This window comes from Pecten maximus, chromosome 2 (assembly GCF_902652985.1).
Source record: "Pecten maximus chromosome 2, xPecMax1.1, whole genome shotgun sequence".
NCBI classification, from domain to species: domain Eukaryota; kingdom Metazoa; phylum Mollusca; class Bivalvia; order Pectinida; family Pectinidae; genus Pecten; species Pecten maximus.
In genome coordinates, this window is record NC_047016.1 from 43,350,256 (window position 1) to 43,365,033 (window position 14,778).

The 14,778-nt window shown below is 34.9% G+C and overlaps 1 protein-coding gene across 1 annotated transcript in view; it reads left to right on the plus strand.

Annotated features, from left to right (window-relative positions):
• The window catches only part of LOC117343225 (pappalysin-1-like), a 74,708-nt gene that overhangs the window by 51,277 nt on the left and 8,653 nt on the right, over nt 1-14,778 (plus strand). Inside the window, exons 11-14 of the mRNA XM_033905567.1 lie at nt 5,568-5,659; nt 6,310-6,509; nt 8,673-8,753; nt 11,827-12,052. Of these exons, the coding sequence (XP_033761458.1) occupies nt 5,568-5,659; nt 6,310-6,509; nt 8,673-8,753; nt 11,827-12,052 (599 nt within the window). The remainder of the gene's footprint in view (nt 1-5,567; nt 5,660-6,309; nt 6,510-8,672; nt 8,754-11,826; nt 12,053-14,778) is intronic.

Here is a 14,778-nt window from a genome sequence, read left to right on the forward strand (position 1 = left end):
GATGGCAATTTGTTGGTATGCAGATACTGGCCCTGTCTGACCATTAGGGGCCGATGGACGGGGCCAAAATGGGTCAAATGCATCAGACTGACCGTTAAATGTCTCTTGTGTCATATGACAGAGGTATCAATTTTATGTTTCGATTGCGTTCAAGTCAAATCGGGTTCAATACAGACATCATTTGTTAGATTACCGAATCAGAACTAGTCAAGTCGCGTCTTCTTTGGTGAGGTATAGCAATGCGTCAAAGCACAATGAGAGAACCTGAATACAATTATTAAAAATAGCTTAGTGTCCACGCATTGAGGAAATGCCTTAGGTTCGGACGGCCTTCGCATCGTACTGGCGGTATAATGTATTGCCATCAATCTCCAATGCGGGTCAGTAGGCCAAACCAAATAGCACCCAAGGGATACAGTAACGTTCTTATCATAACTCCGTGATAATTTGTTTATGAGGTAATTTGTACACGCGCCGCCGACGTGTACACAATATATATATATGTATATCTGTGATATATATTTTGTATATACAGTAGTTCGAACATTTCGGTGTGGTCCATAATCAGCAATATACGATTGCCTTTATATCATTAAAACATCTCATTACAAATAGATACCAAGTTTTAAAGAATAATCGTGTTCAAATCTAACCGAAAATATACGTATTGGTCCCTGCGAGAAATGAAAAGCAATTTAATATTTTATTATTTTAAACTACACGCACATTTCACACTCGGATTTTAAGCGAGAAAAAAGAATGATATTTTGTGTCATATTTATTAAAGAACAATAAATTGATATCAGCGTTATATTTGATATGTATGCATAAATCTAAAACTGACTTATTTTTGTTGCTGTTATGTTTAAACTTTATCGAAACTGGACATGAATTTATTTCCCTTTTCTAGCGATAGACTAATGGCAGTACCTTTTCGTGGTCACATTTTCGTACGAAAATATTTTTTTACTTTATACCTATTGATCATGGCAATAATTGCATTTACGAAAGCCGACAACGACCGGTTACCTTCAAATACTTTATAGTTTCACTTGTAACTGGCCGGCTTAAGCGATGGTACACATCCTTTTTTTGTGTACAATGTAGTGTGTACCGCGTAACACTGTTGAATGGTACACATTTGACGATTTCAAATTACGATCTAAAACGTCCACACCACACTTTTATTTCCCCTATATTAAAAGAAATGCAATGCGTACAAAGTAAAAATGACACATGGTACACTTTTATCTGTTTAAGTGTAAAAAATGTACAAAACAAAAATGACACATGGTACACTTTTATCTGTTTAATTGTGAAAAATGTACAAAACAAAAATGACACATGGTACACTTTTATCTGTTTAATTGTGAAAAAATGTACAAAACAAAAATGACACTTGGTACACGTTTATCTGATTAAGTGTGAACAAATGTACAAAACAAAAATGACACTTGGTACACGTTTATCTGTTTAAGTGTAAAAAAATGTACAAAACAAAAATGACACTTGGTACACTTTTATCTGTTTAAGTGTGAAAAAATGTACAAAACAAAAATGACACTTTTAACTGTAAAAGAGACCGCTCAGCGATACGTTGCTTTTTGTCACCAAGTATACCGCCAATAACATTGAAGTATTTTGTGAAAAAAACGTCATTTTTCTTGAAAAAAGGACATTTTGAATGTCTTTCCACATTCAGTTCATTCAAAATTATTTAGCGTTTAGATAGCTTTATTACTGACCCTAACCTTGCCCAAAGATCAAAACATTACCATTTGTGAAAAGTGTTCATTTTTGGCTTTGATGTTTGTCACCCCAATGAATTTGTTAAACGATAGTGGACATAACAGACCACCCTGTTACACTCCAAACCTAAATATACATATGTACACATGCTCCTTTCCTAATCTATAACAACCCATAGCACACATACAAGAAATGTCGACATGTATGTGTAGGCCACGTCCTTAATGACCATCGCTGTTAATTATAATAAGGACGTTAATTACGATATGTTACATGACCCATAGTGACTAAACATATCTTGGAACAACATACCCAAATTGTATTGTTCTTTTAACATTAGTTTTCACATTTTCTTCAAGTAAGTAGCTTTTATATCTTTGATTTGAAATATCAAATTAAAGCACGTCTATCATATTAATGAAATCGCGTCTAATGGAGACTTGAACACCTAGTACCTTTCTCATAATGAGAGATAGGTGTGAAGGAGCGGGTTGTTAAAAACAAGAAATCTGCTATAAACATAATCTTCCCCACCAAATGGCAGTTGCTTGCTTGATGTTTTGAAAGCAGATGACAATGGCTTTAAAGACGATCAAGAGATTGGCCTGTGTGCGATGAGTTTTTAAGAATTATCAGAAACGAAAATCGCAACTTGAAGATCAAAACGTTGGTGTTGATGATACGTGGCGGGACATCCCATTATTATCCATAGAGGATCTATATATGGCCAGTCTTCCCACGCCAAATGCACACTATACATAAAGAGTTTTAAATCAAATCTCGACCAGTTTCCTCAAGCGCACAAAACATAAACTCATTTTTCATCACAAACTGATGTTCTTCGTCCTCACGTATTCGTTCAAATCATCTCATTGGGAAAGATCTTAACCCCTACACAGTTTACCTGTCTCATTGATGCCATCGAGTCATTCGTTAGAATGGTAACAGTCTGTCTTAATGGAATCCGAGGGCCCCAAAAAAGGGAAGGGCGCTGACTAACAAAATAAAAGCACGCTTTAGTGTTCACAACACCTCAGCTCACCGTGTGGAAGATGAACCAGACCTCAGCTCACCGTGTGGAAAATGAACCAGACTTCAGCTCACCGTGTGGAAGATGAACCAGACCTCAGCTCACCGTGTGGAAGATGAACCAGACCTCAGCTCACCGTGTGGAAGATGAGCCAGATTCTGTCAGAAGGCCAAAGTCACTATTTGCCAAACTAGATGCGACTGCGACTTTCCAAAATAAGAAGACATGGAATATCTTCGAACAATATCCTGTGGTAGATACCAAACATCACTGGCAGCTGGCTTCATCAGTGATCATCTCGGTGATGATGATGACTACGAGATCTGGATCTATCGGCACTCATGGGACATTTTACGATGTCAGATCCACTCGAGGCATACAAGCGGTGTAAAGTACTATGTTTGGATCGAGCTTGACAGCTCCGACATAATTAATCACCCTTAAAAGATTATTATTGCCAGTGTCCTACTGGACAGAGAACCATGGGGTACATGTACATTGTATGTGCCCACGTAGCCAGTATCCTATACTATCTAGGATACTGTAGCATTTAGACACCAGTAAGCCTTTACATCCATATGTCAACAGGTTTAAGACAAAACTCCAGTAATGTATATTTCGCTACCAACTGTCATCTTCCGGGTCTTCGGTATGGTCGACTTGGACAATTAGAACTAGTATGTAGACCACTACTGACATGACCAATCAGATTCTAGAATTGGAAGCCTTATTTGATTCCGGATTGGGTAGTTTAACGTGTGAACCAACATAAATCTGGCGTGAAGCATTCTTGTCAGAGAATAGATTCAGCAGTTCTAAGAACATTCGATATGCGTGGTTATCAAGGAACATGACGGCCATTTTGAAAGCGGAAATTTCACTTTAGTCGGTTGTTAGTGTAGGTGTCAGTCCCTCAGTACTAATAAACCAAGTATAATCATTTCAATTTCAATACAATTTCAATTTAAATTTACAATATTTCAATGCAAAACACATTCCCTCCTATGCTCGGTTTTCTTTTAAAAATTACATCGCAATATTGTCAATCAATTTTGATTACTTTGCACAAAGTCCTAATAACTATTTTTGGGCAATTCATTCCAAACTGTTTGAAGATGTCTTTAAGCACATAATCACGAATGGACTGCAATAGGAAAGCTATATTTTTCACATTTATGAAATTTTGCATGATGTACAATATAGCATGTTCTTACTCAAAATCCATGCTATTTTTATTTCCTGTTCCTAAAATGTAACGTTTTGCTTTGCATGTAGTGATATTATAACATGTTATTATCCGCATGTTCATTTTGTTTTTTAATTTTTGGCAAAAATAGGGCGCCGAATTCTTGCGTACATGTATGTACATGATTGCAATGCATATCTGTAAGCGTGCTACAGGGGCTATCAATACCACATACAAACTATCGTATTTGCTTCTTAGGCCATTTTGAAATCCAACCTTGGCTTATACATGGAAAAATGCATCCCAAACTCTCGTATTTGCTTCTTATGTCATTTTGAAATCCAACCTTTGATTATACATGAAAATCTGCTTCCGAAATACAACTCATGTTTTCAAAACATTAGTCAAAGTATCATTTAAAGACGAAATGTACACGTTCTTAGAATATATATAAACAAAAGCATCTACCTTTTTAAATGAAAAATCGCGAAGAACTCCCAAATTGATTTGATGTGGCTCAATACAATTATATGGTTACCTGCTCGCGAAGCTAACGAAAATCTCCAACGAATAAATGATAATCGATCAGGGGTGACTCTAATGGTCTCCTCTAATCCATTATGCAGTAATGGTTTATACGGTACAAAGCAATGAAGGCATTTAACAATTACTCAGAGTCTCATAAACATTGGTTATTGTCTGCGGGATGCAATGATTACCTTCACAATATTGAAATAGTTCTGACATGTTCGACTCTTTTGGCACATGAATTTTGATTTTGTACATGACATTCTGTGCCGCTCATGTATGAATCACTGTTTCTAAACTGTTTCTGAACTGAACTGAACTGATATAATACCCTTTTATGGAACATGTCATTTTCTCTGTTATATGAAATGACAGGTCAGAATTGGAATGCGAGGATGTGTAGGATGGAAGTTTATAGTTTTAAGACGGCTCATATGAAGCGCTGTTAGCTGGACAGGTAGCAGCTATAAATCGGGGCGACTCCAAATTCACAACGTCCAACTGGTCAACTTTCATTATGCTTACGTTCTAACATTACGTATTTGTGATGAATAAATAGAAGAATATTAAAAGGAATTCAACTAAACAGTGACTGAGCTTGGCATGCGAAGTTAACAAATAATATAAGACATGTTCCGACTGCAATGGCGCATAACATTATCGTGAGGAAGCACCACTCCCGAACCGTCTTTCTTGAGCAAGCGCTGGACCCTTTGGGTTAAAAGTTGTATGAGATATATTTATTTATCCGCCAGAAAATATTGACCGGACAGTCGGCATTTTTCATAAATATATATTAAAGATATTGCTCTGTTAGTTTCATTCATTTATCATTTCTAAGGTTATATTGAAATAAGACATATTCAATAGTACTGCATTCATTAGACCTCTAATAAACTTTGACCACAGACATTATAATTTACATCTCGTTTTTTAAGACAGAAATCCAATTTGTAACTAAACCAATTTTGTTCGATGACGTCAGTCATGATAAAATAGATTTATTTATTAAATAAAACACAAAATATTGTCCATTTGTGCTTTCCTGTTTTTATATGATATATACGTTTTCAGAAATAACACAGAGGAGTGTGATGATGGCAACCTGATATCGAATGACGGATGTGACGTCAACTGTCACGTGGAACACCTGTTTTACTGTAAAGGTCAGCTTCGAATTTCTTGAATGGTTCGGGATTCGATACTAAGATATATTATGCTAGTCTGTATTGAAATATTATCAGAAAATTCAAATCGGGAAAGGCAGGAAACATAATCTTACACTTTACATGTGAATTATGGAGCTATTTGGTTTGTCAAGAACGCCTACACCTCATTTGATTCCGTAGGCATTTTCGGAAAAATAAGTATTTTGCATTTTGCATTTTGATTTGGTTGAATGCTGAATTAATCCCTAATGTGTACTGGTAACAAGCTGTAAGAGGGGTCGACTTAATTACACACCGGTAGATAGATTCAGTTAGACACTTTTTCTGTATTTGACTTTTCATTAGCTAATGACTGATTTGTTTACAATATCAGATTATCATTCGGGTTTCGCCTCCTCGTATTCGAAGAGGTCATACTTCCCAATAAGAAAATTGTTATTTTATACTCATCTTACTGAAATATCGAAACAACGTTAACACATTTGTTGGTAACAGTATTTCCAGTTCCACCTTAAAATGTATTAATCAAGCCAAGTTATCAAGTTTAGAATCTTTTAGTGAAAGCATATTAGTTACCTAAATACATTAGATTTAACCAGTGTGTATGTTCCAACTTAAATTCGGCGTATTCTGGGTCACGTTTGTAGGTAACCCCAGCACGTGTTTCCTCCACGACGGCGATGGCATTTGTCAGGACTTCGAGAGAAATACCAGTGTCAGGGATTGTGGGTTCTACACCCCTGACGGATTCGAGGACCAGTGGGTTGTATCCGCCGTAGCTAATCCTAGCTATCAGGCACCTGGTTGTCCGGCCACGCTTGTAACAGGAAGTCCAAGTCAGGACGCGGTATGATACGAGTTTATGATCTTAGTATATGTTTTTAGAATATCAAACTTGTGGGAATGTATTATTCGGAATAACATTTTCGCTAATTTAGTCAATATTCTTCCTTTTTAAAATTCGTTTTCGGAAAATAATCTAACTACATTACATTGATATCAAGAATGTGATCCATTGGTATTAGATGGCATGACCTACTGTATTACATTTAAAACTAAGCTGAAGAATTATTGATACATGTTGGTAATTCACTAAATGTGGATTACAAAGAGGATTACATGTGAATAATGTTGCATCTACTTCTAGTATCATTGCTTCACGTTCTATTAGCTCTCCAATGCTTCACGTTCTATTAGCTCCCAAATGCTTCACGTTCTATTAGCTCCCCAATGCTTCACGTTCTATAAGCTCTCCAATGCTTCATGTTCTATTAGCTCTCCAATGCCTTATGTTCTATTAGCTCTACAATGCTTCACGTTCTATAAGCTCACCAATGCTTCACGTTCTATTAGCTCACCAATGCTTCACGTTCTATTAGCTCTCCATTGCTTCACGTTCTATTAGCTCACCAATGCTTCACGTTCTATTAACTCACCAATGCCTTATGTTCTATAAGCTCACCAATGCTTCACGTTCTATTAGCTCACCAATGCCTTATGTTCTATAAGCTCACCAATGCTTCACGTTCTATTAGCTCACCAATGCCTCACGTTCTATTAGCTCACCAATGCTCCATGTTCTATAAACTCACCAATGCCTCACGTTCTATTAGCTCCCCAATGCTTCACGTTCTATTAGCTCTCCAATGCTTCACGTTCTATTAGCCCTCCAATGCTTTACGTTTTATAAGCTCCCCAATGCTTCACGTTCTATTAGCTTCCCATTGCTTCACGTTCTATTAGTTCTCCAATGCTTCCCGTTCTATTAGCTCCCCAATGCTTCACGTTCTATTAGCTCCTCCATGCTTCACGTTCTATAAGCTCTCTAATGCCTTATGTTCTATTAGCTCTCCACTGCTTCACGTTCTATTAGCTCTCCAATGCCTTATGTTCTATTCGCTCTCCAATGCATTATGTTCTATTAGCTCTCCAATGCTTCACGTTCTATTAGCTTCCCAATGCTTCACGTTCTATTAGCTTCCCATTGCTTCACGTTCTATTAGCTCTTCAATGCTTCACGTTCTATTAGCTCCCCAATGCTTCACGTTCTATTAGCTCCCCCATGCTTCACGTTCTATAAGCTCTCTAATGCCTTATGCTCTATTAGCTCTCCAATGCCTTATGTTCTATAAGCTCTCCAATGTCCTATGTTCTATTAGCTCTCCAATGCTTCACGTTCTATTAGCTTCCCATTGCTTCACGTTCTATTAGCTCTCCAATGCTTCACGTTCTATTAGCTCCCCTATGCTTCACATTCTATAAGCTCTCCAATGTCCTATGTTCTATTAGCTCTCCAATGCTTCACGTTCTATTAGCTCCCCATTGCTTCACGTTCTATTAGCTTCCCAATGCTTCACGTTCTATTAGCTTCCCATTGCTTCACGTTCTATTAGCTCTCCAATGCCTTATGTTCTATTTGCTCTCCGATGCTTCACGTTCTATTAGCTCTCCAATGCCTTATGTTCTATAAGCTCTCCAATGTATTATGTTCTATTAGCTCTCCAATGCTTCACCTTCTATTAGCTCCCCAATGCTTCACGTTCTATTAGCTCCCCCATGTTTCATGTTCTATTAGCTCTCCAATGCTTCACGTTCTATTAGCTCTCTAATGCCTTATGTTCTATAAGCTCTCCAATGTATTATGTTCTATTAGCCCTCCAATGCTTCACGTTCTATTAGCTTCCCAATGCTTCACGTTATATTAGCTCCCCCATGTTTCATGTTCTATTACCTCTCCAATGCTTCACGTTCTATTAGCCCTCCAATGCTTCACGTTCTATTAGCCCTCCAATGCTTCACGTTCTATTAGCTCCCCAATGCTTCACGTTCTATTAGCTTCCCATTGCTTCACGTTCTATTAGCTCTCCAATGCTTCACGTTCTATTAGCTTCCCATTGCTTCACGTTCTATTAGCTCTCCAATGCTTCACGTTCCGTTAGCTCACCAATGGTCGGCTTCTTGTAACCATGATATTCACATACACAAAATCAACATTGATCTCCATTTGAAGGTTTGTGGTCGATCCGTACCTTGGGACGAGGCATGGTTTCCATGTGGACACCGGTATGACACTGGTAGCTACTGGGTAGAGGTATGTAGGTTGGAGCACAGGCGCTTGCATAGAAAATGTGATTTTCATTTTTTTTTGGGATATGACAGTGGTATGTGTACTCTGTAAAGTACAAGGTTGGCAACTCCGCCACGAGCGAAACGGCACCCTGTCTCAATTTAATCGACTAAAAAACACATTTATTCAAACTGACATGGCACATACTATATACCATCGTGATCTAGAAACATTCATTTTTAACCTACCGTGTCACTCAATACGAGTTGATACATCCAAAATACAATAATCCGTGAAAACATTGCCGAATTCCACCAACAAAACACAATTTTTCAAACTGCTCCCTCAGCCTGTCCAGATTTACATACGGGGTTGAAAGGTCATGCGTTCATATAATCGACTGTCACCAGGTGCACTTTTTGGGGTCATCTCGGCATACTTTATTTTACAGGTGCATGTACAGGACGTCGTTTGTGAGATCACGGACTAATTAGATAGCATATTTTAATGCCAGTGATGAGATCGTCCTTTCCTTTTCTTCAACTGCATCATTTCGGTAGTTGTTGTAATTTCGTTTTGAAATCGAAAGATTGCATGTAACGGTGCTCAATAACTTGCTCAAGACAGGACCCGGACGTTATACGTATACAATGAACTAGCAGTATCGGTTGAATTTTTTCGAAGTTGTTTGGATGGGGTAATAGCTGATAGTTGTTTGATATTTTGCTTTCAAATTGAACTTGCCATCTATTTAGGGTTATGCATATCTTCAATTAAATCATGGACCACTACATGACTAGTTAAAAATATATAAACCACACACAATACCGGTAAGAATAAGAGGTTTAATTTTCTCAGCCTTGTTGAATATTGACTGTAGTTTTGAAATCAGCAGTTTGCAACCGTTGGTTCATTATATTTACTATGGGAGATTTTTTTCCCTTTTTATCTAATTATTTTTGACCTCTGGCGTTGACACAAAATAACTACTAGAAATACCCCTAAAGTATTCTCTTTTCTTTCTCATTTCAATTCAGTTTCTTTATTCTGTGAGCCCGTCAGCCAGCTTAATTATTGTTAGAGTAGCATCTAATGCTTATACACTCAATTACATTTAATCAGGTAATTCATCGATAACTTACATATTATATATGCGAGGTAAAGTGGAATTACATAGATAATCAGTATTACGAAGAATACTTTACAGTGCGTTAAACTCTTTGACATTGTTGACACTAAGCGGCAAAATGATATCAAGTTTATGAAAATCGAAATCAAGTAAGCAAATAATACGGTTGCAAAAATTTGAATAAAAAGGGTTCAAAATAAAATGAAACTCATCCTCAATATTTCGATAAATCTATATGCAAGTCCCGAGTCTTGTATGTACTCATAAAATTTTGATGGAATTCGAAGAATTTCTGGAAAATATTAAATCTAACACTGTGGGAAAATAAATTGATGATGGATCACTGATCACAACGTACAAATAGTTTGGCAGGTCTGAAGTATGATCTTTGTATTTGACGACGACATGATATTTATCAAATTTGTGGAAATAAATGAACGGGTCTGAAGTAAGCAATGTTGGTACACATGTATAAGTAACCTGATGGCAGTCTTATCCGTGATACACTTTTGTTTTTGTTCGTCCTGATTTCAGTAAACTGACAAAAGTTAATCAATAAGTAAGCATTTTGTTCTACCTTCGTGACAAAAGTATTCTAATCCGTTTCCCTTTTATTTATTTATTTATTTATTTATTTTTTAATTTTAAAGTATGAAATGTCTAGGCCTACTACGTAAATGTGATTGCAGAATAGGCATTCTTGACTTCGTTTGCTTTTCCTGTGTACTGTCATATTCGGTACACGGTACTCACACGTTCAAAATAATATACAATTTTTGATATATAAATCATCGTTCATTCAACGAATTCTCCAAATAATCGTAAATTAGACGAAATCCTTCAACGGGCCGAAGCGTTTTGCGGACAAAATGCATGCGGAGATGACCCCAAAAGGTCCACCTGACGATAGACGATTATATAAACGCATGACTTTTCAACTCCGTATGTAAAAGAGGAATCTGGACAGGCTGAGGGAGCAGCTTGAAAAATGGCGTTCTGAGCGAGGAATTCGGCGATGTTTTCACGGATAATTGTGTTTTGGATGGAACAATTCGTATTGAGTGGCAAAGTAGGTTAAAGATGAATGTTTCCTGATGACGGTCGCATATACTAGTAGTGTGCACCGAGTCAGTTTGAATAAATGTGTTTTTTAGTCGATTGAAGTGAGATGGGGCGCCGTTTCGCTCGTGACGAAGTTTCCGGCCTTCCCTATTACATAGTACAAATACCATTGATATCATTTTTTAAAATTCTCATTTTCTATGCAAGCGCCTGTGGTTGAAGGTAAATCACTTCTGCATTACAATGAATAAAACAGCACAATGCTAGTTGTACACCAACATTTTAAATCGTGGAGAATTACTTATATTTCAAAAGCTGCTAGATAGAGTTTACATTATGGTAACAAGAATCAACATGCTTTAGACTTTCATCGTTAAATTTGTCCATCTAGAACAGTGATACAAGAAAACTGTTCATAGCGTGGTTCAATTTCCAGATTAAAAAGGAGAGTTCTTTGCAAAGGGATTAATAGTTTGATAATTGTTTTACACTGTTTTACACAGCGTTATGTATATCAGTTGAGTTAGTTTTGGTTTATTACGTATCCGATATCTTGACACAAGTACTACAAATGTTGTTACAAAAGTCTAAATGAATATGTTAACCGATATTTTTGAAATGAAGTAATACACTGAAAAAAAAATAAAATCAATAAATTTGTCTTGCTTTACGGGGTTTTAACGTCCCCACAATTTCCTGATTATATCAACTATTCAAGTTATTTTAGCGGGTATATGTGTGTAGGTCGCTTGGTGTCTACTAAGCACGCTTATCTTTCTGGGACATATGGGTTTATTAATCTTTTTCTTGTGTTTCCGTGTGAATTATGTATATTTTGCCCCCGTTCGATCCATTTTGAGTTATAGATACAGATTAATCTAAATTTGGTCTCAACTTTTTTTACAGGCATATTTCGCCAAGGCTGTGGTGGCTGCAGCGGTATTGATACACCTAGGATCAGACGGAAGAAGCAGACAGGACGATGTTGATCCCCGGATCCGTGTGGAGCTGGTATCCGTCAATAATGCATCCAAGCCACTCTCCATCCACAGTTTGACCGTTAACTGTCGCCAAAACCCCGTCACTATACATATAAATCAGGATTTATCTCTGCCGTTCGAGTTAACTATTGGTGAATATTAATTAAGTTCGATTACAAATTACATCATCCTTTGCTAATAACTAATTAACAAGTTAATCAATAAATTGATTAATTGATTGATTAATAACGAAGTATAGCTGCAAATAAATAAGAAATCAATCAAAGTCGATGTACATGGATGTGTCACTATTAAGCGTATCGATATGACATATACTGTAATTCTCTTTTGATGTCATGTGATTTTCCTCAATAAGAAGAAACGAAATCCCTCCAGGAGAATACGAAAATAAGTTTATTCAATACGCTTTAAGATGAAATCCGAAAGATGTGTACCGTGAATTTTGCATCTTTAATGTATCAGCGTCCGTAAACTTACGCTGTACCGAAGTCAACATAGTTATTCAGTATCAGAGTCAGCATACATGTAGTAACGCGGTATCGGAAAAGTCAAAGATGATACGAAAAACCATATTTACAATCAGTTATGATACTTTAATATTCAAAGATTAAAACTACAATGCAAAAAATGAATTATATTTACTATCTAAACTAAATACTAGCATTAATCACTACGGGGGGTGGAGACACAACGTCCCTCTAGGTAGAATTCGGTACTGGTCTTGATGAAACAGCCGTGGATCCTAGTAGATACCAAGGTCTCACATAAAATCCAGGTAATAAGTATAGCAAGAGTGAGTCCAACACGGTGTTTCTACTAGCATTGTTAGATTAGTAAACTAAATACTAGTATTGTTAGATTAGTAAACTAAATACTGTCATTGTTAGATTAGTAAACTAAATACTAGTATTGTTAGATTAGTAAACTAAATACTAGTATTGTTAGATTAGTAAACTAAATACTGTCATTGTTAGATTAGTAAACTAAATACTGTCATTGTTAGATTAGTAAACTAAATGCTGTTATTGATAGATTAGTAAACTAAATACTAGTATTGTTAGATTAGTAAACTAAATACTAGTATTGTTAGATTAGTAAACTAAATACTGTCATTGATAGATTAGTAAACTAAATACTAGTATTGTTAGATTAGTAAACTAAATACTAGTATTGTTAGATTAGTAAACTAAATACTAGTATTGTTAGATTAGTAAACTAAATACTGTCATTGTTAGATTAGTAAACTAAATACTAGTATTGTTAGATTAGTAAACTAAATACTGTCATTGATAGATTAGTAAACTAAATACTAGTATTGTTAGATTAGTAAACTAAATACTAGTATTGTTAGATTAGTAAACCAAATACTGTCATTGTTAGATTAGTAAACTAAATACTGTCATTGTTAGATTAGTAAACTAAATGCTGTTATTGATAGATTAGTAAACTAAATACTAGTATTGTTAGATTAGTAAACTAAATACTGTCATTGTTAGATTAGTAAACTAAATACTAGTATTGTTAGATTAGTAAACTAAATACTGTCATTGTTAGATTAGTAAACTAAATGCTGTTATTGATAGATTAGTAAACTAAATACTAGTATTGTTAGATTAGTAAACTAAATACTGTCATTGTTAGATTAGTAAACTAAATACTAGTATTGTTAGATTAGTAAACTAAATACTGTCATTGTTAGATTAGTAAACTAAATACTGTCATTGTTAGATTAGTAAACTAAATGCTGTTATTGATAGATTAGTAAACTAAATACTAGTATTGTTAGATTAGTAAACTAAATACTGTCATTGATAGATTAGTAAACTAAATACTAGTATTGTTAGATTAGTAAACTAAATACTAGTATTGTTAGATTAGTAAACTAAATACTAGTATTGTTAGATTAGTAAACTAAATACTGTCATTGTTAGATTAGTAAACTAAATGCTGTTATTGATAGATTAGTAAACTAAATACTAGTATTGTTAGATTAGTAAACTAAATACTGTCATTGTTAGATTAGTAAACTAAATACTGTCATTGATAGATTAGTAAACTAAATACTAGTATTGTTAGATTAGTAAACTAAATACTAGTATTGTTAGATTAGTAAACTAAATACTAGTATTGTTAGATTAGTAAACTAAATACTGTCATTGTTAGATTAGTAAACTAAATACTAGTATTGTTAGATTAGTAAACTAAATACTGTCATTGTTAGATTAGTAAACTAAATACTGTCATTGATAGATTAGTAAACTAAATAATATCATTGATAGATTAGTAAACTAAATACTAGTATTGTTAGATTAGTAAACTAAATACTGTCATTGTTAGATTAGTAAACTAAATACTGTCATTGTTAGATTAGTAAACTAAATACTGTCATTGTTAGATTAGTAAACTTAATACTATCATTGTTAGATTAGTAAACTAAATACTGTCATTGTTAGATTAGTAAACTAAATACTGTCATTGTTAGATTAGTAAACTAAATACTGTTATTGTTAGATTAGTAAACTAAATACTAGTATTGTTAGATTAGTAAACTAAATACTAGTATTGTTAGATTAGTAAACTAAATACTAGTATTGTTAGATTAGTAAACTAAATACTAGTATTGTTAGATTAGTAAACTAAACACTGTCATTGTTAGATTAGTAAACTAAATACTAGTTTTGTTAGATTAGTAAACTAAATAATATTATTGTTAGATTAGTAAACTAAATACTGTCATTGTTAGATTGGTAAACTAAATACTATCATTGTTAGATTAGTAAAGTAAATACTATCATTGTTACAATGTAGATTAGTAAACTAAATACTTGCATTGTTAGATTAGTAAACTAAATACTAT